This window comes from Vipera ursinii (genome assembly GCF_947247035.1).
Source record: "Vipera ursinii genome assembly, chromosome: 2".
Lineage (NCBI taxonomy): Eukaryota > Metazoa > Chordata > Lepidosauria > Squamata > Viperidae > Vipera > Vipera ursinii.
The window spans coordinates 160,012,729-160,037,329 of record NC_139513.1 but is presented as its reverse complement, the minus strand read 5'-3'; the positions used below and the strand labels follow the sequence as shown (position 1 = coordinate 160,037,329).

The following is a 24,601-nucleotide window of genomic DNA, read 5'->3' as shown; positions in this document are numbered from 1 at the left end:
GGGGCTGCTAGTGCCGTGCCAGTATGCGTGGCCTGGTGTGCGCGCACGGACACACCAATTTTGAAGCTGCTCTCCTTTCCTCCGGTCCTCGAACCCGGAAAGGTTGGAGACCTCTGGTATAGACATTTGGAGACTCTGCTTTCCGGTCTTAGAAAAGAAATGGAAAGTGCTTTCAATAACTGGGGAAGCAAGGAGGGGACTTGATGAGTATCTGAAACTGTGAAACTGGTGTTCCGCTACTGCCCCAAACTCTGAATAGTCAGAAAAGAAATCAGAAAAGGAAAAGATGCTTAAATGTACGGATGTATTTTATTTCTATATTGCTCTTCCTTTCCATGGACCACTGAAGGAGATTAAGACACGAGGGAGGGGGGAAAAAAGTATTAAAATCATTACAGTAAAGCAATAATGCTTTAAAAATACAAAATTTAAAAATGATTAAGAAAGTACAAAAAAGAACCATCAGTGGCAGGCAATCTTATAGGCAGAACAGTAGTTATTATTACATAAATACCCAGGGAAATAAGCATGGCTTCAATTGGTTTCTAAATGAAGTCAGATTTGGGGGCTAGCTGAATACTTATTTTGGGGCACATCATTAAGAAGGCTTATACTGTTGACCATTCCCATCCCTGGAACCATACGCAGAGACCTCCCAGTAATACTAATTTGTTTGTTAAATTTATATGGATATTCTTAAATCAGTGGAAATTTTGTACAGGAACCCAAGGTGGTTTTGCCTGGTCTCCTATCCTGTTTTCTCCACAGCACTCTCTCCCGTGAGATAGATTAGACTGCAGAGAACTGACCCAAAGTCATCCAGTGGATTAAAACCTGGGTCTCCCTTAAGTCTAACACCTTAGCCAGCATAACACCCGCTATTACTTTGCATCCCAATGGAAGGTTTGCCCATTTAAACAGGATGACAAAGTATAGTTTTTGCTCATCTGGCAAAGAACATTCATTCCAGATGATTTGGGGGAGTGCTTGAACTGAGGAACTAGTAAGATTGACATGCTTGTATTGTGCCCTAATGCAGGGGTCACCAACCCCCGGTCCGTGGACCGGTAATGGGCTGCGGCATACCAGCAACCGGTCCGCAGAAACAAGCAAAGCCCCATCCACGGGATGCAGGCAGAACACAAAACCACGCACCTCCCCTCTGGTCCATGGAAAAACCTGTCTCCACGGAACCGGTCCCTGGTGCCCAAAAGATTGGGGATCTCTGCCCTAATGTGATTTGTTTTGCTTTGAGTTAATGCAAAATGTGCACCCGACCATTGTCCCTGTAAATGCGGGTTCCTAGTTTAATATTGTAAGTGAAAGAGACTACTGTAGCTTGTACAGAAAACCACGGCTAATAAGAATTATGGCTTAATAAAGTATGTGAGTTCAGAATACCTAAGCACATGCTGCTGGAATTAGGAGGAGGAGGAGGAGGAGGAGGAGTCTCTGTTTTGCTGGCAGGAAAGAGAAAGTGTGAAAAGCGCGAGGAAGTGCTAGCTCAGTCTTCCCCCTTTCTTCCCTCCAATTCAGCTATATGTATTCTTTTTTTCTGCAGAATGTGAATTATGAGTTCACCGAGAACTACCTGGAGCTGATTGTCACCTATGCGTCTGTCATTGTACTTCTTTCCCGTATTGATGATCGTAAAGTCCTGATTGGTCTGCATCACTGTACCCATGAAATGATCCATGGAACCAGGTTGGAGTCCTGTCTACTCAGGCTAAAATTATGTGACCTGGAGCGGGTTCATTGTATTTTTGCCAATTTTGGTGGAATATCTGCTTTCCATGTTGTCTTATTCTGCCGGGAGCATTCATTTAGCTTCCTATTGTTGGGGTAGATAAATAACAGTCAAGCACTAGTGAATAAAATCAATCAATAGATATTCAATAAAATGAGAACTACTTCCTTTCCCCCCCCAGCTGCCAGCCATGCTTTTCTTTGATTTGTCTGCTATTTAGAAGCTATAGGTGACCCCCATTTCTCCGGCATTAGAGTGCTCTTTGGCTGTTGCTAACCCCCTCTCACACACACACACCCCAAGCAATTCCAGCATGAAGCTTGGTGTGGCCAATTCAGTATGGCTGACTCTTGATCTGCAAAGCTGTTCTCTCATTCTTTGGAGGCAATGTGATATAGAAACCAATGTCAAGAGGAATATAATAGGCTGGATTCATCTGTTGTGCTAAAGTACATTTGGATGAGGGTGGTGGCTCAGTGGTTAAAGACACGGAGCTTGTCGGCTAGAAAGCTGACAGCCCAGGTTTGGGACCTGAGTGCTGTGCGATGGGGTGAGTTCTCATTATTTGCCCCAGCTCCCGTCCACTTAGCAGTTTGAAAACATGCAAATGCAAGTAGATAAATAGGTACCACTTTGTGGATAGGTAACATCGTTCTGTGCCCCTCGGCATATAGTCATGCTGGCCACCCCCTGGAATTGGACATGACTGGACACGGGAAACCTTTACATTTACCTTTTAACATGTGGATAGTGTGATTTTGTTGCGGGTGAAGAAGGAGAGTGCAAAAGTTGGGTTGAAACTTAATATTAGGAAAACCAAGATCATGGCATCCGGCCCTCTCAATTTCTGGCAAATAGATGGGGAAGAAATGGAGGTAGTGACAGATTTTATTTTCCTGGGCTCCAGGATCACTGCAGATTGGGACTGCAGCCAAGAAATTAAAAGATGCTTGTTCCTGGGGAGGAAAGCCATGGCAAATCTAGACAGCACACTAAAAAGCAGAGATATCACCCTGTCAACAAAAATGCATATAGTCAAGGCTATGGTCTTCCCAGTTGCAATGTATGGCTGTGAACGTTGGACCATAAGAAAGGCTGAGCACCAAAGAATTGAGGCCTTTGAACTATGGTGCTGGAGAAGACTCCTGCGAGTCCCTTGGACTGCAAGGTGTTCAAACCGGTCAGTCCTAGAGGAGATCAACCCTGACTGCTCTTTAGAAGGCCAGATCCTGAAGTTGAAACTCAAATATTTTGGCCACCTAATGAGAAGGAAGGACTCACTGGAGAAGAGCCTAATGCTGGGAAAGATTGAGGGCAAGAGAAGAAGGGGACGACAGAGAATGAGGTGGCTGGATGGAGTCCCTGAAGCAGTAGGCGTGAGCTTAAATGGACTCCAGAAGATGGTAGAGGACGGGAAGGCCTGGAGGAACATTGTCCATAGAGTCGCGATGGGTCGGACATGACTTCGCAGCTAACAACAACAAGTGTGATTTTAATGGTTAGCTCTATATCCCATTCTCTTCTGGCAGCTCAAGGTGATATGTACAATATTTCCTCTTCAAGTTTCCTACACAACAGTAACATGGCAAGGTAAGTTGGGCTGAGAGAGAGTATATAGTCCAAAGTTATCCAAAGCTTCCATTCCCAGGGATGGACTTAAAACCTGGTCTCCACTCAGTCTAATACCTTAAGTCAGTGTTTCTCAGCCATGGCTACTTTAAGATGTGTGCGGACTTCAACTCCTAGAATTTCTCAGTCAGCCTTGCTGGCTGGGGAATTCTGGGAGTTGAAGTCCCCACATCTTATAGTTGTCAAGGTTGACAAGCACTGCCTTAGCTGCTATATCACTTGGACCTAGTGCATTCTATGAACTTATGTATTGTGGTTTAGGAAACACAGTTTATGGCTTGGCAATGTTGGGGAAGCGCACTTCAGTTGACTTTATTCAATATTTAAACAAAGTTATTCTCTATTGTCTAGCAACAAGGTGGACACTGTTCTGAGGTGGGGAGGTGGCACTGGGTCTGTATCTGACAGGCAGTTTTAACAGATTGACTGCCCAGAGTCTACAATTGGAGCTACATTGATGTTTGGTAGGATAAAACAATGTATTGCTTGTCTTACTTTAGTGATGCCAGCTTCCGTCGACTGGGTCAGATGATCATTGAGTACGAGAATCCCTTGCGCAAGCTGATGGAGGAGTTTGGACCTCATACCAAGGTGAGGTTGGTATGTTGGTATGTGGTTTGAGGCACTTATTCAACAAGCCATGGTTAAGTTTAAATTGTAAAGGCAGCTTTTATGTTCTCTCTCTCTCTCTCTCTCTCCCTCCCTCTCTCTCCCCGCCTCTCTCTCCTATTCTTTCCTAAACTTGCTAATCAATTATTTTCTTCCCAGACTGTGAGCCATGCACTTCTTTCACTGCACTTCCTGTTTGCCCGTCGAAACCATTCTGCTGACCAGTGGCGAAGTGACCAGCTCTTCAGTCTGATCAGCAATCCTGCTAGCATGCTGTCTCCTGCCAGTTCGGACACTGTGAGTATGAGTGTGGGAAATGACTGTATGTTCAGCAGTCACCCCTTTGAATGGCTGGTACTAGAGATGCCTTAGAGATGGCTCTTCTAGTGTGCTGCTTTGAAATTGTCTGTAAAATAAAATATTCATGGATTGGAGTAATATATCCCCATGTACATAAAACAGCCATTCTCTCTCATTACACATTACACAAACACCATTTGTTCATTCATTCATTCATGCACGGATGCATCCATGCAGTCAATCAGTCAATCTAGGCACCACCAACTTCAGAGGAATTCTGGACAGCTCACAATGTAACAAAGCAGGATAAACATGTAGTGTAAATAAATAAGAAAATGATGAACATGGTCAAGAACACAGAGAGTTGTGCAAACGGATCGAGCCACACTAGCACAAGACCTGACCAAACAGCCAAGTCTTTAAGGCATCTGGAACCCCATCAGGGTAGGAGCCACTCAGCTCTTGGGGGAACCAAATTCCAGAGGCCGAGTACCACAGCAGGAGAGGCATGCTTCTGAAGTCCTGATAGATGGCACTGCTTAATCAAACCTGGAGCATGCTAGCTTTGTTAACTTAGATCACCTGGGTAGACATTGCAGATCAGTGCCTTCAGATAATTGGCCCTGTGCCTTGTAGGGCTTTATAGGGCATAGCTGGTAACTTGAATCACACTTGAAGCAAACTGGACTAGTTAAAGCTTCCTTGTGTTGTTCTTCATGGCAGCCCTGTGTAAAATCACTAAAATTGTTTATGCTTGTTGTAATGAGGGTTGGGAATTGCTTCTTCATGTTTCTTTATTATATTGTTTTTGAAGAGCCATCTTCAGTCCGTCGTTTTTTTTTTCTTCTGGAAGTCCCCCGTGCACAGAGAGTTATTGGTAAATGTAACAAGTCTGCAGTAGATGGGAGGCCTCGTGTTCAACCCATCTCAGGTTTTTTCCTGATTTATGAGGCTGAGCAGAAAGGATAAATTTACTCCAGATGTCCATCTTAGGCTCTGTTCCCACTGGTGGTTTTTCATGGCACTGTTAAGCTCCAGCAATCCTGTCTTGCCCTTGGTTACCCAACTTGTCCTCACCTCATTCACAGACCACACCATATGGGACATAGCCTTAAGTCACTGTGAATTATATAAAAATAACCCCTCCCCCCCCTTTTAAACCAATACTGCCCTCCTGCAGCTTCAGCCTTCAAGCAAAGTCCGTGGTGGGTTCATACCCATTAACTCTGAGGTGAGGTCAGCTAACATATTGCAGGCAGGATCAAGGGTGGGTTTTGGGACTACAGGTAGTCCTCGAGTTACAACCACAATTGAGCCCCCCATTTATGTTGCTCAGTGAAACATTTGTTTTGCCCCATTTGACAACTTTTCTTGCCGGAGTTGTTAAGTGAATCATTGCATTTATTAAGTTAATAACACGGTTCTTAAATGAATCTGGATTTCCCCATTGTTTTTACTTGTCGGAAGGTTGCAAAAGCAGATCACATGACTCTCCACACGTCATAAATATGAACCAGTTGGCCAGCATCTGAATTTTGATCACGTGACCATGGGGATGCTGCAACGGTGTGAAAAATGGTCACTAAATGAACTGTTGTAAGTCGAGGAATACTTGTGTTGGGATGTGTGAGCTTTCTCCTCCTTTCACCCGACTAGGTAGCCTACTGTTTGCTCCTAGTATGTGCTGCATCTATTAGCACAGGGGTCTTCAAACCTGGCCCTTTTATGACTTGTGGACTTCAACTCCCAGAATTCCTCAGCCAGGCATGCCACAAGTCATAAAAGGGCCAAGTTTGAAGACCCCTGTATTAGCACTTTACTTTTTATCTTTCGTACCCATCACTTCTCATTTCCCTAGAAATTATTTTCCATCCAAACTCTTATCCAGGTTTCCAGCAATGGAAAAAAGAAAACAAACCTCCATTATGCTATTTTTAAGGAAGAGGAGAGTTTTTACACTACTCCTTTTTAGCAATGTTTTTTTCTGAAGTGATCTAATCTCCATTTTGTTTGGCGAAGAAGAGGGGACCCGTTTGCAGCTTCTCAGCTGTAAAACAAGAGTCTTGCGCTAGCCAGCTTCTTCCTTGTTAACAGCATTCTGAAGTGGCATCACTGGGGATCTTTCTCTATAGATGGAGCAGCTTTCTATCCCGCACTGCAGAATCTTAAAAAAAAAACAAACCAGAAGTGTCAGGCAGTTTTCTTTTCATTGCTTCTTTTATGGTTCTCCTGTATTTGTCAGTTTTAATAACCTTTTCCCTATGAAATAAGAATAAATGCAGCTATTGATGTTCAGTCATCTTATTCTACAGGACCATCATGCCCAATTATGGCATCCCTCAGTTTGAGGCTGTTTCTGCCCTGGCATTTTCCCCGTTGTCTTCCTTTATTTTGTATGTGGGAGATGCTTCAATGCAGTGTGAAAACAAGTTAATCGAAAGGCTCTGACAGAGTCAGTCCCGCCCTCTTCCTACGACGGTTCTCTGATTGGAGGATGTTTTCATCACTGTCTTGAGAATACGCCGAAAAGGGACAATAGCAAATCCAGAGAAGAAAACCAATAACCTTGCCTCTAATGAACCGTAGAACTCAGAGGCCAGGCCAACGTGATGCAGCAGCGATTCAAAACAAAACACAGGACAGGCAGAACTAGAAGAGATGGTGGAGATGGCCAGTTTTAAGACGGCATTATTTCACGCAAGAATGGATGATATTTCTTTTAACTCGATAGGGCGAAAAAGTCTGGTTCTAATTTTCTGGAGCATTTTACTAGCTGGACGGGAGTTGGCAATATGATTGCCAAGCCCATTCAAGCCTGTAACGCAGGGGTGTCAAACTCAATTTCATTGAGGGCCGCATCAGCATTGCGGTTGCCCTCAAGGGGCCGGGTGGGTATGGCCAGGGTGGGCGTGGCCTACTGGGTGGGTGTGGCTAGAGTGCGTACAGCCTACTGGGTGGGCGTGGCTAGAGTGCATATGGCCTACTGGGTGGGCATGGCCAGATCTACATCGTTCGCATCAAGGGTGCCTATGGGGGCCTGGGCAGGAGTGGGACAGATCTGAGGGTCTCTGGCAGAAGGAGGGTCTCTGGGCCAGGGCCAAGGCAATGGGGGCCGTTCCCTCACTGTTTCCAGGATGGCTTCGCGGGCCGCATGAAACCACTTCGTGGGCCGCATCTGCCCCCCCGGCCTTGTGTTTGACATGTCTGCTGTAACGAAAAGAGGGTGGCACCAGAGGCCAGAGTTTTCCGGCCAGCCAGTTTTGTAACAAAAAAAAGAAGAAGGTAAACTAGAGTAACTGGAGAGGAGCGGAAGGTCATTCAGACTGTGAAGGAAAAGGACAGGACAAAAACGGAGAAAAGTGTCTGTGACAGCAGCCAAAGAGAGGAGAAGACGTTCCAGTTAAAGCAAGTGAGAGAGAGAGAGAGAGAGAGAGAGAGAGAGAGAGAGAGAGAGAGAGAACAAAACCAGACAAATGTGCACTTCTAGACATAAAAAGGAGAACTTTTTCACCGCGGTCAAGCCAGAACTTCTCTTTGAAAGTCCAATTGTTTGAAGCTAGAAAGGACTGGCTGCGATAATGGATGTCCCAATAACAATTCTCACTTGTACATAACAAAATTATGTGTCTGAAAACCACAAGGGCACAGAAAAGGACACTCACCTACAAAGGTGAGACTTGGTTTGAATCGTTGTGTATGTGGCTGTGGAGAGAAGTCTTAATTTCTTTGTCCATCCCTTTTCTTCGCCAGATGGCCTGTGAATACCTTTCATGGGAGGTTCTCGAGCGATGGATTGTGAGTAAGTTACCCTCATTTTAATTTTAAGCTCCAGTCTGGATCCTAAGCCTAGAGGACCGATAGGCAACTTTTAGCCACGTTCATTATTTAGACAGAGGTTTGTCCTCCGAGCTTGCTGCTCGGCTCTCGGATGTTTTGTCACCAAACATCTTCAGTGGGGTTTGGGGCGAGGTGTCTTTTTTGTTTATATAGGTCCTGGGTGGACCTATATAAAGGAACCACCCAGGACCACCTATTTAGGACCACCCAGAATCTATATAAACAAGCAAGACACCTCACTCCAAACCCTACTGAAGATATTACCTAGTTTGGTAATGAAACATCTGGGAGGCAAGCAGCAAGCTCTTGACTTTCCTCGGCTTTTTTCCTTCCGTTGTAGTAGTTGGGCAAGAACAGGATGCAGAAATATAGAGGAACGAGCTCATGTGAAAACCTCAGAGATACAACAAGAGGGACAGAGAGGGTGTAAAAGACAAGAGAAGTGATAGAAGGAGGAAAAGGGATGGAAGGGGCGGCAAAGGATGGTACAGACCAAAGAACACATACAAAGCAGGAGTCAAGAGTAACTTCTCCCTTCTTATTGTACTTGCTGGACAAATTATTATCGTTGTTGCTCTTATTACTGTTTATACATAATCTATAAAATATTTCTGACTGGCTTTAGTACTTTTGATTATTGCATCCTCCTCAAGGAACTAAGATGTTTAATGATTTCGTTGTATTGTATGCCCTGTCCGAAGTAGCGCAACTTTTTGTAATGGATGAGTGAAAAAGTTTCCATTCCGATTTTGTCCATGCGCTTTATTATTATTACTCCCTGTTTTCCTGTTTCTGTAAACAAGGAATGGGATGGAAATCCTTCTATTCCCCAAACTCAGCTCAGGGTTCAGGAGGTTCATTCCTCAGCCCAGACTTTTAAGAGCAAAACACTTCCATACCGAACATTATTAGGAAGAGGTAAACCTTTCCTCCTGACAAGAATCATCTCTGCACTTTTTAGCCATTTTTTTACCCGCAAGATAGATCTCTCTTCCCTCACTTCCTAAGAAAATAGGAGAATACTCCTCCATTATTTTAGCTAGGGTAGATTTGCTTGTCTAGCATTACAGTTGGCAAAACTATGCTCCATGCATTTTCACCTGCCTCTACCTCACTTCAGAGAAGATGTCAGGATTTGCTGCACTTCGTGATGCTTTGACTTAACTTGCCCTGTTCATTCTGCTCCCAGCAATTTTGGGACCCCTGCTGGCAATACCTCAAAGCACCAAAGGTTTGTATTTCCTTTTTTTTACCCTACCTCAGTAACATTTCTCCCCCCCCCTTTCTCTCCCCCCCCCCGCAGTGGGGTTCTTGCTCTGCCACAGTTGCCTGAGCTCTACCCAGAGCTGCCTGGAACTTTGGCGGATGGCTCTTCGTGGCTCACTCTATGTCACTCTGATACGAGATGAAGTGCTTTGTATTCACAAGGTGACAGAAGAGGCCTTCAGTGGCATTAAAGGGTACGTAATGTTCTGAAGTACGCAAGAGCTTGTGTGTTAATGATCCTGCACCGGTTAGACTAGGCAAATATCCACTTCATCCACTGGGGAAGGGACACTGCAAGAGAAAGCAGATGCCAAGGATGTCAGAGAAGTTGGTCATTTCAGGATTTTATTTTATTTTATTTTTTTAAAAAGTCGTCTCCAACTTTTTTATACCAAATAATAATTGGCCCTCCTAGGCTAGTCGTACTCTCATCTGGTGTGTTCCAGAATTGTTGGGAATGCAGATCACTGAATTTCCAATCGGCATGACCCAAGATGAAGGATGCCAGATAGGGTAGGCTGATCTTACTTTCCTGGCTCTGTCTGGATTAGGCTGCTTAATAGAATAGAATAGAATAGAATAGAATAGAATAGAATAGAATAGAATAGAGTAGAGTAGAGTAGAGTAGAGTAGAGTAGAGTAGAGTAGAGTAGAATAGAATAGAATAGAATAGAATAGAATAGAATAGAATAGAATAGAATAGAATAGAATAGAATAGAATAGAATAGAATAGAATAGAATCTGGAAGGGACCTTGGAGGTCTTTTAGTCCAGCCCCCCGCTTAAGCAGGAGAACCTACACCATCGCAGAGAGGTGATTGTTCTGTCTCTTTTTAAAGATCTCCAGTCATGGGGTGCCCACAATTTCTGGAGGGAAGCTGTTCTACTGGTTGATTGTCCTCACTGTCAGGAAGTTTCTCCTTAATTCCAGGTTGCTTCTCTCTTTGATCAGTTTCCAACCATTGTTTCTCGTCCTGCCCTCTGGTGCTCTGGTGAACAACCTAAACCCCTCTGCCTTGTGGCAGCCCCTCAGATATTGGAATACTGCTATCATGTCTCCCCTATTTCTTCTTTTCTTTAGACTAGCCAAACCCAAGTCCCGCAGCCGTTCTTCGTATGTTTTAGCCTCCAGGCCTTTGATCATCTTAGTTGCTCTTCTCTGAATTTTTTTCCAAACTCTTGTATAATTATTAACCAATTGCATGTAAAAAGTTTATAACTTACTGGAAGTAGTGGTTCCATTCTAGAAACAGGCAGTAATCAGATCAAAAGTGGCTAAAGGTGCTTTGGATCTGCTATGTACACCCTCCCTGTATTTTAAAGGAGCTCCTGACAAGTACCATAAGAGGGCCCACTTGATACAGGGCACTTCTTTTTTCACTCCATTCTTGATTGATCAAATTACCATCTTAAATACTGCACCCTGTTCCAGGTAGTACAACTTAAGAAGGACTCAGATAAACTGAATGTCCAAAGAAGACAGTGAGGATGCTCAGGTGACTGGAAATGAGCTCTTCCAAGGAGAGGTTGAGAGAAGATCCTTCGGGGGGGAAAAACCCTGTTGGGGTAGATATCTGTGATTGCACTTTTCAGCTACTTGAAGAGGTGCCCAGGCAGTGCAGAGGCCATGGAGCATCAAGATACACTTACAGAGAAGTAGATTCTTAGGACGTTTCTTTCCACAATCAACAGAGTTTGAATTAGATTCCCAGCAGGGAGTTGTACTCAAGGATCCCACTCGTTTTTGAACTTTCTAATTTTTTGACTTGACCAGCATTAATAAATGATTAGTAATACCTCTCCCAAGGATTCAGTTTGTGGCTTCCTGTGGTTTCTTTTCAAAATCCTGATTCCAGGAACTAAACTAATCATCTTCTATAAGTAAAACTCTTCTTGCTGGATTTTTTTACTTCACTGAACAGTGGCTTTATTTAGAGCAGACATGTGAAACACAAGGCCCGGGGGCCGGATCCGGCCCGCAAAGTGGTTTCATGTGGCCCGCGAAGCCATCCTGGAAACAGTGAGGGAACGGCCCCCACTGCCTTGGCCCTGGCGCAGAGACCCTCCTTCTGCCAGAGACCCTCAGATCTCTCCCACTCCTGCCGAGGCCCCCATAGGCACCCTTGATGCAAACGATGTAGAGCTGGCCACGCCCACCCAGTAGGCCATACGCACTCTAGCCACGCCCACCCAGTAGGCCACACCCACCCTGGCCATACCCACCCGGCCCCCTGAGGGCAACTGCAATGCTGATGCGGCCCTCAATGAAATTGAGTTTGACACCCCTGATTTAGAGCAAAGATTCTTAAATTGTGAATCATGCCCCTTCAAAGTCCATGAGCAAATTTGAAGGAGTCATTGATGCGAAGGCTTATATTCGCAAAGCAGGAACAAGGTCCGAATTTGTTCCTGGTTTTTTTGGGTTTGCCCAAGCCAAGCAAGCAGCAAAGCCTACAGCTGGATTTGAGGGAGGGATAATCCCATAGGTTAAGCTGTCTGTCAAAATCGTCTACCAGTCACAGCAGCACGGTGACTGAGATATGGTTTCTTGCTGGCTGATGACTCCTGGTGGGACACCTAGCATGTTGACAATTTCTGTAGTTCTGTATTAGCAAATTTCAGTGTTTCTGTTCATTAGTTTGGATTTCTGACCTTTAAAAAGAGAAAGGCCTTTTTTGGCATGGCAAAAGAAAAGATGAAGCTATGCTGATAAAAGTAAGATTAAACCAAAAAAGCGTGAGATACGTTGTATACCTTTGGGGTTGACACGGGTTTTTGTTATTGGAGAAGAATGTTATCACTACTGTATATAGTTTGTCAGAAAAAACCCTGTCACTTCAGAGTATAAAGCCAAGCAAAACCAAAATAATACCTGGAAACAAATCAAGCAGACTTAGTGAACAAAACATGAGATTTTCCCATTCAAAGGAAGATGAACTGAAGAAAAAGAACATTCTTTGATTAGATATATGACCATCCCTGCAAAATTGCTTCTCATCAAATGGTATACAGAATCAGCCAGGGGGAAAAAAATCTCCAGATAACTGGAGGAAATTGTTTGGCAATTATCAATATGGTTGACAATTCTGGCAATATGGTTACAGCTATATTGGGCATCTAGTGTCAAACAATAGGAATTTTCTCTATTTCCCATCAAACTACTGAGATGGTGGAAGATACAAATGTTCAACTAAATGAAAAACTAAGAAGTAGATCATTTGCTTATCAGACTGATGAAGTGACAAATAGGGCAAAGGAAGCTATGTTAATAGCATGTTAGAAATGTTTTTGAAACCAAAATAAATGAAAATTTACTTTCATGTAAAGAAATGATAAAGATGAGTAAAGCTGAGGGCCTTTTTGAAGATTTGGGTAACTATGAATGCAAGTAATTTATTTTGTTTCAGAAACAGTGGACAAATTACATTGTGATATGCACGGATGGAGTATGTTCTATATCACAATGGCATAAAAACATTTGAGTTTTAATACGCCAAAATCTCATAGTTGGATTTGGTGTAGAGAAGCTCTTGCTTTGGAAGAGTTGTTTATTATTATTATTATTATTATTATTATTATTATTATTATTATTATTATTATTATTATTATTATTATTTTATTTTATTTATTTATTTATTTATTTATTTATTTATTTATTTATTTATTTATTTATTTATTTTATTTTATTTATATACTGCCCTTCTCCCGAAGGACTCAGGGCGGTGAACAGGGCAGATGTATAAAATACAAAAAATACAAAAGTTAAAAGGAATTAAACATAATGCCCAAGTAAAAACGATAAATACAAATATTAAGAGCAATAAAAAACCCAACCCACCCCCATCAGGCCAAGCCGGCTTGTTCAAACAAATGCGTTTTCAGATCGCATCGGAAGGAGCGGAGGTCGGGCGCCATCCGGAGCTCAACCGGCAACCGATTCCATAGCTCCGGGGCGCCCACAGAGAAGGACCTCCTCCTGGGGGCCACCAGTCGACATTCTCTGACCGGTGGCACCCTGAGGAGGCCCTCTCTGTGGGAACGCACAGGGCGGAGGGACGTTGACGCCGGCAACAGGTGCTCCCTAAGGTACTCCGGACCCATGCCATGTAGGGCCTTGAACACCATTACCAGTACCTTGAATCTCACTCGGAAGACAACAAGTTGAGTCCAACATTCACGAAATTTACAAACTGTTATGTGAATTGAATAAAAACTAGACCTATAAAGATAGATATTTGCAAGACTGTGTGAAGAGATGGCTGACAAATATATTTTTTCACTGTATCACTGTGAGTCAAGATTTTGACACACATTTTCAAATGGAGAAATAAACTCTTAACTGTGAAAAAACATAGTTATGTACATGTTTATCAACTGTGATTTCAGTGTTTATTTAGTATACTTTTGACAAGCTGAAGATTCTTAAGACCTCATTCCAAGGTGACAATTTCCTTGAACCTGGCGACAAATAAAAATAATGAATGGGAAAGTTAAACTGGGGAAGAGTAAAACTGAAAGACTCAAATTTAGACATGTTTCTTGCTTTGAAACTATTGAAAGCAGTAAATAGAGATTAGTAAAGATGTTTTATATTTCATCTTTATTTGAAATACACTTTCAGTACAAATTCTCATGTGCAACAAATAGAAATATAACTGGATATTACTACTAATAAGGAACATTTCTTTGAAAATAATTCCTAATAATTTCTCTCCCTGAATTACTAACCAGTGTGTAAAAGGAATACAAAAAATTAATTGAGCCAACTATAATCATTCTGATTTAATTTGCAACATCTTGTTTTTGAGCAACAGAATTTTCCCATTTTGCTCCTATGAAAACCACACATCAGTTCAAAATAAATGTGGAAGGAATAATGCAAGCAGCTATCTAAAAAAAATCACTAGAGTTCAAAAATGACGTAAAATTAAGCAAGCTTATCCTTCTCATGAAAAATATGCTTTTAAATTAGTTTCTTTATTGGGAACGAAGGTTTTTTTTAAACCTTGCAATATCTATCATACTTTTCTGTAAAATAGGGATTAAAATTGAATTGTTAAAAGTAAGTGATATAATTATTGAAACTACAGTTGAGCACCTGTAGTCCCAATGAAATCATTAGTTTTTAAGGGGACATACAAATGCAAGTATAATACGAAGGATTATACTTCTTTGAGAAACTCTGGCTTTGGGAGAACGAAGCAATGGAGTTGTGGTGGAATGTAGTCTGGATTCCTGGAGCTGCTTTTCAGAGGGCAAAGAGGCAGTGGAGCTTAGAAAGCTTGGTTGGCAGGAAGAGGATTAAAACAGCTTTACCCTAGCGTTCCCCAGAATATATCTGTAGTAATGTAAATAGTTGCTTTAGTCTGGCAAGATTCTGCCTATAGGAAAAGAACAACGAAGGAAACTCTGTCTGTTCTTGGAGCCTGATAGCTGTGCTTTCTCTCTCTACAGCTATGGGAAACGTATCACTGATATTAAAGAGTGTAAAGAACATGCTCTGCAACAAAGGTAGGAATGCCCCTTCCCTCTCTGGCTCTGGGTGACTCTCTGCTGTGTCCTGTACATCCATTGCTCTGCTTTATTTGCTTCCGTGCAGTACTCTCTTCAGTCTTCAACTTTCCCTTCTGTCTGCCACCTCCCTTCCAGACCTATTTAACCAGAGTTTTGATAATACTTTTTTCTTCATATTGCCCTGCAAATATCTCGGCCCTCTTATCTTGTACACTGGACATTCTCTTCTGTGGTTGCAGCCCTATCTATGACATGGTACGAGTGTCACTGCGTTTTTTTCTGTTTTGTCAGCTCAGCACGTCTCACTCTGTTTTTTCTGCCAGCTGCATTGTAATCTTATCATTGTAACCAGGGTGATTGTCACATGTCCAGCCATGTTATGGTTTCATGTCTAGAACTACTATGATGTGCGCATGTCCAGACAAAAGTTTACTTTTTATTACTTCTTTTTCTCTTTGTGCTGTCTGTGAAAGAGAGCATGTAGTCAGTTCTGAGTCTTTCTTTCGTTTCCTGATTAAAGTTTTTTTTACAGTAGAATATATGCTTCGGGGTTTCTTTATTCTTACCTGATGTTCATCATGCATCAAATGAACCACGGTTCATCGCCCTCTGATAGGGAGGTTTTGATTTATCTCCCTGACAACGAGCTCCCTAATCCCTTTGAGGTTTACAGTTCGTGCTAAGTTGTGTTTTGCTTTAGCGTGGTTTGTTGAACAAGATCCTTCTTTGTAAATTAGCGAGAGCCATAAATCAGAATCTACAAGTCACAGTGGCTGGGTTTACCAGCATACTGAGCCAAAATCAAGCTATTCTCACTACTGCTTAGCACAAGACGCCACACAGGCACATGGGAGGGTTTCCATTGGCTTCCCAATTAATTAAATAAAGAAGAAAAGAAAACTACATGGTCACAATCTTGCTGGATTCCAGATTTTCTGTTAATTACTGAGTGTTTTAGTTCATTGTTTTTCTGGCTCAAACATTCGAAACCCTTAAAGGTTGCTAGTTCCTGGCTTGCTGTATGGTCCCAGCCAATAGAATGAACTTCTAAGATCATGGTTAGAATTATGTTTGAAACCTCACATGCTGATAATGGCAGATCAGTAGCAGCCTGTTCTGCTTCCTTCTTCCACCCCCATGTGTGGTGCATCACAACTAGTAACTTGGCAGATCTCATCCTATCATGAAAGGGGAAACGGTCAGGCTCAGGGGGAACATCCCTCTGTGTGCCAGATGTGACGGAATAGCTGTGGGGGAAAGATGGTTGTCTTCATGTCTGGAACCCAGAGGCATCCTTTGGACCATTGAGAGGAGCAGTTTTCCAGCCTAGATAGGTCTTTTGTCTTATTCAGTGGAGTTCTAATGAACCATAACAACCCAAAAGGCAAGGATGGAGTGAACTGCCACATAGAGTCCCTGCTGCTACTTCTCTCCTTTGGACTGTAGCTTTAAATGACATTATCCAGTTGATAGCTCTGCAGTATTACCCAGTTCTGCAGTCTTTTCTCCATTGTAACTGCAGATGCTCCTGGCCTTACCTTTTTATAGAAGTACTGATTGTCAAAAGATAAAGGGAAATTGCATTTTTATTTTAGTTGGTGAGTGTTGAGATAATTTTACTGCAAATGGAGAGAAATCTGCAGGCCTTTCATCATCATGGTTAGGTATTGAGAGTTGCAGCTCAGCAGTCTTTGGAAGGTAACAGCTCTAGTATGTAGGAAGATTCAAGATTCAAGTTCTGAATGAATGGGCAGATTTTCAGCGTGTACAAAGCATGTCAGCAGAAGATTAAACTTTCAAGTCAAGCTTTGGCTTCTGATGTCTTTATGGGACACATTCATACTATTTTTTTTGGCAAGAATATACAAGGGCTTGGCCATTGTCTCCTTCCCAGTCTAGCTTACAGGCTTGGGTTTCCTGGTGGGCTCCCATCCAAGTAATAATCAGGTTCAGCCTTCTTAGCTTTATGAGGTCAGTCAGCATTGGCCAGATGCTACCACCTAGCTGGGCAATAGATAACTAATACACATTTAGTTACCTTGATCTAGAAAGGAACGGGAGAAAATTCCTGTTTTGACTGACCCAGTAGTGCAATCTTTTCTTTATGCTGCTTGCTTTGGCCATTTTTTTCTTCTTCTGATGTTGATGACATGCACACAGGGCATCGGGAGGGGTAGGATTCTTTTCATTTGAATTCTTTGGCTGGTTTCTTGACAGTGGGCAATTACATCAAGGCCGGCGTTATTTCTTGAGGAATGCTGTGCGGGAGATGGAGGCTATTCTGGCCAATGAACCTGGACTGCTGGGCCCCAAGGCAAGTGGGTCAGGGAGATGTAGAAGTAGGCCAGAACTAAGAGCTGTGAAGGTGTAACCAGATTTATCTACTGTATGTTAACATCCAGCTCAAGAATCCAAATAAAACTCCAGGTTCATTTTGTTTCCGAAAAGCTTATTGTTTATTGACTATACAGCATGATTATGTCGAATAAAAACTAACTCTGGGGTTCCAACACCAATTCACAGACTTAAACAATAATTCTCCTAGCCAACCCCCCCAACATCTTATGTAATACATATTAACAAGTTCACTTTGTTATGGGAACTATCTGCTTCAAATCCACATCTGTTATGGTGGCCTTGACAAGGCTTCAGGCTCTCACAGTCTCCAGCTGAATTGAAGAGGTTTCATTTCTCCATTTAACCCAGAGGTCCTCAACCCCAGTCTGTGGACCAGTACCGGGCCATGGCATGCCAGCAACTGGTCCGCACAAACAAGCAAAAACCCATCCGCAAGATGCAGGCAGCACACAAAACCGTGCACCCTCTGGTCTGCGGAAAAAACTTTCTCCATGGAACTGGTCCCTGGTGCCCAAAAGACTGGGGAACTCTTAACCCACTTAAAAGTAACATACCCCCCCTTATCTAAAGGCAAGATGAAACGCAGAAGCAAGTAGCTGCCAAAGTTTCACCCTTGACAATTTATGCTGTGCATGAGCAGTTAGAGTTGGGCCAATGCAGGCACAAGAGAGATTTGTGTACATAAAATGCACACACACCTCTTTATGTGAGAAGGATGAACCCAGAGCAAGTAAAAATAGTCCTCAACTTAACAACCATTTGTTCAGCGAGAGTTCAAAATTACAACAGCAGTAAAAAGAAAATCAATGGCCCATCACAATCGGCATATATTTACAACAGTTACAATATCCTGGGATCAAGTGATCACCATTTGCAACCTTCACAGCCAGCGTCTGACAAACAAGGTCAATGGGGGAAGCTCAGTGACCACATGATTCACTTTGCAAGTGCAGTGATTCTCTTAGTCATGCAAAAAGGGTCATAAAATCAGGTGTGGTAGTGGTCGTACGTTGAGGACTATCTGTATTCATACACTTGCATTGACTTATGGTTCTCGATTTGACGTGCTCCAGTCTCTGTCTCTAATAATGGCTTGTGTTTTGTCAGTAACTGATGCTCAGTTAATAGGGCCTCAGTGGAATGGAAACACATTTTAAAAAGAGAAGGCTTTTAATTCCATTTATTTATTTTATTTTATTTTAATTCCATTTATATCCTGCCCTTCTCCGAAGACTCAGGGCGGCTTACAAGCTTAGCAGTAGCCTTGGGCTGTCGGTGCCTGAGGTTTTACACCAGACATGTCAAACACAAGGCCCGGGGGCCGGATCCGGCCCGCGAAGTGGTTTCATGTGGCCCGCGAAGCCATTCTGGAAACAGTGAGGGAATGGCCCCCACTGCCTTGGCCCTGGCCCAGAGACCCTCCTTCTGCCAGAGACCCTCAGATCTGTCCCACTCCTGCCCAGGCCCCCATAGGCACCCTTGAGGCGAACGATGTAGAGCTGGCCATGCCCACCCAGTAGGCCATACGCACTCTAGCCACGCCCACCCAGTAGGCCACGCCCACCCTGACCATACCCACCCGGCCCCCTGAGGACAACTGCAATGCTGATGCGGCCCTCAATGAAATTGAGTTTGACACCCCTGTTTTACACCCTTAGTGTTAAGAAGCAAACAAAATAAAAAAAATATTTACCTCGGTTTCTTGGCTGAATTAACTTAATGAAACATTTGGTCATCCTAAACGCATTTTTCCTATTTGTGTGATACATTATACTTATTGATGGCAAGTTTTCCTCAACTCATTCTGCTGGAATCCTGGGAAAAATAATGAAGTGATTTAAAGAGTGGAAAAGAGCTGGGGAGTGGATCCCCACCTTTTCCTGTCTGCTTTTTGTCTTTTTCTGTATGGCCCTACCTAGCTGCTTTTCTCCAGTTAACCCTTTCTGTCACCATCCTACCAAACAGCTGTTCTAAGAATGATGGGAATTGGTATGAACCCTGGAAAGGCACCTGGCTGATAAACTGCTCTAGAATGCATGTAACAACAGTGGTACTGAAGATAATTACCAAGGAACATACATATTCGTATCTGGTAAAGCAGGGGTCTTCAAACTTGGCCCTTTGATGACTTGTGGACTTCAACTCCCAGAATTCCACAGCCAGGCACGCTGGCTGAGGATTTCTGGGAGTTGAAGTCCACAAGTCATCAAAGGGCCAAGTTTGAAGACCCCTGCAGTAAAGGAACGTTGAGCTGATCTTGGGAAGCTATGAGAGAGCCATTGAAGAGGAAAGAAAGGAGTGAGTCATTAAGGGAGAACGTAAAGGAAGAATTGCATAGTCTTAGGATAGAAGGAAATTTGAGAAATTTAAAATAACTCCACCTTGATTTTTTTTTTAGTATAAAGTCAAAACAATACCATGTTGATTTTGTTTAGTATAAGATTGGCAAAATTTTGATAAGCTTTCAAGATTCTGTTATTCTACCTCAATGTTTCTTTAAAGTGTGGTCAAAGGACTACCTCTCCCCCTCTTCAGAACCAAAATTATTTGCCAGTTTATGCTGAAAAACCATATAATATAGAAGTCCAATCAAACCATCGTGTAAAGCAATAGCGGCAGCAGATGCGTAAATTTTAGTTCCAAGTATGATAAATATTGATAAATGTAAACCATACAAACAAAAACTCTTTTGAGATCCTCCTTGATTTTTAAAATTGGGAAGAGATTCTGAAAGAGAAAGAAGTTTAAGAAACCTTACTATAATAATGAGCATTGCTGGAATCTGGCCTGGCCTACCATTTCTGTCTTACAAATATTTCTTCATTCTTTCCCTTAAACTTATTTCCTCTTCTGTCTCACCTACTTGCTTCCCTCCCCCCCTCCTTCCTTCATCACTTTAGTCATGAAAAAAAACTTTGATATACGGAGAGAACATGAACCAGAACTCAATGTGGCTTTTTATACTGATTCCGGCAATTTTAATAATTGGTCTGCCGATTTGAGGTTTATCACCTCTTTCAATGTTCTTTTGCACGCTTAAATCATTCCATTATTTTGTCCCTGAATTCAAGGACATCTACCAAGAGAACAGAGATTTGGGTAAGCTGTAGTATTCAGATATGCCTCCCCTGTCTACCCTGAAATCTTTGGAGAAAATGAACGATAATTTTCATAAACTCGGAATTCTACTTGGAGTGAGATGCTCAGCTCTCTTTTGTCTGATGCTTTTCCTTCTCTTTCAATATCAAAAGGCTATTTATGTCTTCATGGCTCTGTCGTTCTGCCGGGATGAAGTTGCCTGGCTGTGCAGACACAGCGAGCACAAAGGCAAGAACCAAGAGGATTTCACTGACAGGTATTGATCAGGTTGGGGAAGTATCATCCAAGGACTGGAAGTTTAGAGTTAAGGTAAACTCTAAAGCTTTCAAAGTTAATGAATCTGTGTGGTTCACTGTATGTAGCTGCCAAAATGTCCTTTTACAGAATAAGACTTAGGACAAAATAGTTCTAAAATAGAAACAAACCACTAGTTAGCATGGCTGTGACAGGAGAGTTTTGTGTTGGAGTGGGTTTGTCTTCACATCCATTTATCCTCAGCCTTGTTTTCAGGAGCACGCATGGCTATTTTTACCAATCTCCCCTCACACGTATTCCTGAGGTCATTTATAGTTCTGTAGTGCCTGTCCATGCTAAATTGTTCAGTGTTTATTGGCTAAGCTTAGGAAACAAAAAGAACACTCCACTTTAGGGTAGATTTGCATACTGGAGGCTGCAGCAGTTTTTATACCATATCATAAACATCACTGCAAAAAGTAGATGGGAGATGAACTGAGCTGAATTATTTTAAGATTTATCCTATTGATACTCATCTTTCAACTGTTGAATTGTAATGCAATTTTTATCCCCTCACATCACAGCTAATTACCAGGTTTAAAGTAAATTAAGAAGCATGCGAACAAAACACAGACCCAGTTTTTGCATGTGGAAAAGATACACAAACTCTGCAAACAGAGAAGGCAAGATGAGGCAGAGGGAGGCAGCATCTGCATGGGAATGTTTGCTGTTGGGGAATAGGACGGAGAAAGTTATTGGGCTGCCCCCTTACCCACTTTGTGTATCCCTTGGCACCCAGCTTGTGCATCTGTTTGTTAAGTTGTTCACATCTGGGCAAGGCATGGAAAGGGTGAGGAGAAACAAATATTGTATTTTAGTTCTTTCAAGAGAGTGGAGGCTTCGACTCAATCCCGCCAAGACTGAGTGGCTGTACATACCGGCATCTCAGATCAACCAGTCTATTCCATCATTAACTATGGGGGGTGAGGTGTTACCCCCCGTAGATAGGGCCCGCAACTTGGGCGTCCTCCTGGACTCACGGCTCAGTTTTGAAGATCATATAGGAGCCGTGGCCAAGGGGGCTTTTGCCCAGGTTCGCCTGGTGTGCCAGTTGCGGCCCTATCTGGACCAAGACGCCCTACGTACAGTCACTCATGCACTTGTGACCTCCCGGATAGACTACTGCAATGCTCTACATGGGGCTGCCCTTGAGGACCACTCGGAGGCTTCAGCTGGTGCAGAATGCGGCCGCGCAAGTTGTGATGGGGGTCTCCCAATACTCCCATGTAACGCCTCTTCTCCGTGAGCTGCATTGGCTTCCAGTTGCCCTCCGGGTGAGATTCAAGGTGCTGGTGATGACCTATAAAGCCCTAAATGGCATGGGTCCGGATTATCTTAGGGAGCACCTGCTGCCAGCATCTACTTCCCATTGTCCTGTGCGCTCCCACAGGGAGGGCCTCCTCAGGGTCCCGCCAGTCAGGGAGTCCCAGCGGGCGATCCCCAGGGGGAGGGCGTTCTCGGTGGGTGCGCCTGCCCTATGGAATCAGCTGCCTGTGGAACTCCGGATCGCCCCTGACCTTTGCTCGTTTCGCCGGGACCTACAAACCTGGCTATTTGACTTAGCCGGCCTGGACTGAGGGGTTTTAAGGTTTTAAATTTTAAATTTTAAACTGTTTTGGGGCTATTAATTTAATTTTATTTTAATTTGTACATTGCACTGTTTTAATTTGCCCTGTAAACCGCCCTGAGTCCCTCGGGAAAAGGGCGGTATATAAATCGAAACAAATAATAAAATAAATAAATTTTTGTAGTAAGGGTCTGAACAGTTTGGCAGATCTCTTTCATGTGTGTTTGTGTGGGATGCTGGTAGTGGCAAAAGCCAGCTTTGCAGCAGCAAAAAGAACCTCAGGGCAAGACTGATATGCTTCCTCCAAAACCCCATTTATTTCCCTCACAGCTGCTTGGCCGAGCTGCTCTTTCTGATGGAAAGACTCCGCAACCTGCTTAAAAAATACCAAAATGTCATCCAACGGTACCACGTACAGTATTTGTCACGCTTTGATGCCCAGGTGCTTGGTAACGTCATACAGGTATGGAAACAGCACAGGAAGTGAGGCCAGTGGCATGGTGTATGGGGGGAACAGGACCTGTTGAATAGCCTCCGTCCTAAAAAGATACAAAAGATTGGGTGGAAAAAAGTGAGAATGTGAAAGAATTTTAAGTATTAAAATCACTGGCTGAGGTACTTGGGGCCAGTCACTCTCTTTCAGCCCAGTCCACCTCATAAATTGTTGTTGTGGGGAAAATAGGAGAGGGAATGAGTATCAGATATGTTTGCTGCCTTGAGTTGCTTATAAAAATAATGACGGTGGTATATAAACAAAAGCTAAGGCATGAGGTTAGAAACCAGAAGATGATGGCTCATCTTGGACACAAAGCCAATTGGCTGACTTTGGGCCAGTCTCTTTCTTTCAGGCCTAGGAAAGAGGCAATGGCAAATCGCTTCTGAGATACCTTGCCAAGAAAACCGCGGGGATTTGCCCAGGCAGTTTATGAGAATCAAATACGACTGAACGGAAGAAAGAAAAAAGTATCTGGATGCTGGCAAAAATCTTTATCTGCTGTCAGAGTAGGTGAATTAGATGAAAGCAGTCTTATTTTTTCAACAGAAGGGAAGCTGCTTCGCAAGTCACAAATTACAAACGGGAGTCAGTATAGCCCTTTAAAATGATTTCCTTGCCTTGAAGCGTCTGTTACTTATATTGATGGTTGCTTCTCTTTCTGAAGACACTTCAGGCGAGATACAGCATTAAATCGGACAGCACAATTCCTTTAAATAATTGCATGCTATAAAGTTCAGTGTAAACAAACCACCAAATAACAAATTGTTGTCTTCACTCTAAGCCCTTTTGTCTCATGCAGGACCTGACTGTGTGCCCTGAAGAGGAATCTGTGATTATGTCAGCTTTTGTCAACACACTCACATCCCTGACTGTCAAACAGGGTAATTATGCTGTCAGCTAGAGGTTTCTGTGTCTCTTTTCCCTGCCCTCAGGCAGAAGGTTCATACTTCAAGAGGTCCATATAAACCTCCCTCTATAAGAGTAATTCAAACACGGTGCCAGAAAAAACGTTTGGGATTTTATAAGAGGCACATACTACTACGGAAGCTGTGTGTTTGCTTTGTGTTGCACATTGCCTCACCAGATCAGGGAACTAATGGCCCTTTTATGACCTGTGGACTTCAACTCCCAGAATTCTTGAGCCAGCAATTCTGGAAGAATTCTGGGAGTTGATGTCTACAAGTCATAAAGCAGCCATAGTTCCTCACCTCTGCCTTAGACACTGAAAGAAACTTTGTTCAGATTTTCTGTAGGGTTTTTTTTTAATCTGACTATACTTTCTTACATGTGTTCCAAGGGGGACTGATTGGGTGCTGGTAGGACTACACCAGGGGTAGGCAACCTCAGCTCTTTTATGACTCATGGACTTCAACTCCCAGAATTCCTGAGCCAGCCAAGTTGGCTCAAGAGTTGAAGTCCATGAGTCATAAAAGAGCCGAGGTTGCCTACCCCTGGACTACACCAAACTACAGATATACTACCTCCAGGTGCGAAATCCTTATGTAGTCTGTAAGCTGTTGTGGAGAGAGCTCTGCACAGCAAGTAGTTCTTTCAGTAGCAAAGCCTCACTGTATTTGACCTTGACTCCCCCCCCATTCTTAAACAAAAGAAGAAAATCCCTGAGGCTCTTTCAGTAAGTGTTGCCTTTTTTAATGCTTGTCTTTTGCAGTTGACGTCAAGGAGAAATTCAAATTCAAGGGACTGCGATTAGATTGGTTCAGACTACAGGTAAAAACTCTCCAGTTGGCTTTTCTTCCCCTTTCTCCCGTAATGGCTCCTAGGATGTTTGGGATGTTTTATGCCCTGTTAGGATTTTGCATTGCCTGCAATTCCATCTGTTCATTTGGGAGTGGGTAACAGAGAACTGCTTCTGCCCACCTAGCAGT

The 24,601-nt window shown here is 43.0% G+C and overlaps 1 protein-coding gene across 3 annotated transcripts in view; it reads left to right on the top strand.

Moving 5' to 3' along the window:
- NCKAP1L (NCK associated protein 1 like) overlaps positions 1-24,601 on the top strand; it is a 97,266-nt gene that overhangs the window by 12,275 nt on the left and 60,390 nt on the right. For all 3 annotated transcript variants that reach the window (XR_014491224.1, XR_014491225.1, XM_083352758.1), the window contains exons 5-15: positions 1,562-1,704; positions 3,877-3,967; positions 4,145-4,282; positions 8,036-8,084; positions 9,426-9,582; positions 14,842-14,898; positions 17,119-17,215; positions 20,511-20,614; positions 22,550-22,682; positions 23,515-23,596; positions 24,385-24,443. Coding sequence is in view for 1 of the 3 variants with exons in the window: in XM_083352758.1 (XP_083208884.1) it covers positions 1,562-1,704; positions 3,877-3,967; positions 4,145-4,282; positions 8,036-8,084; positions 9,426-9,582; positions 14,842-14,898; positions 17,119-17,215; positions 20,511-20,614; positions 22,550-22,682; positions 23,515-23,596; positions 24,385-24,443 (1,110 nt within the window). In the remaining 2 variants the exon portion in view is untranslated. The remainder of the gene's footprint in view (positions 1-1,561; positions 1,705-3,876; positions 3,968-4,144; positions 4,283-8,035; positions 8,085-9,425; positions 9,583-14,841; positions 14,899-17,118; positions 17,216-20,510; positions 20,615-22,549; positions 22,683-23,514; positions 23,597-24,384; positions 24,444-24,601) is intronic.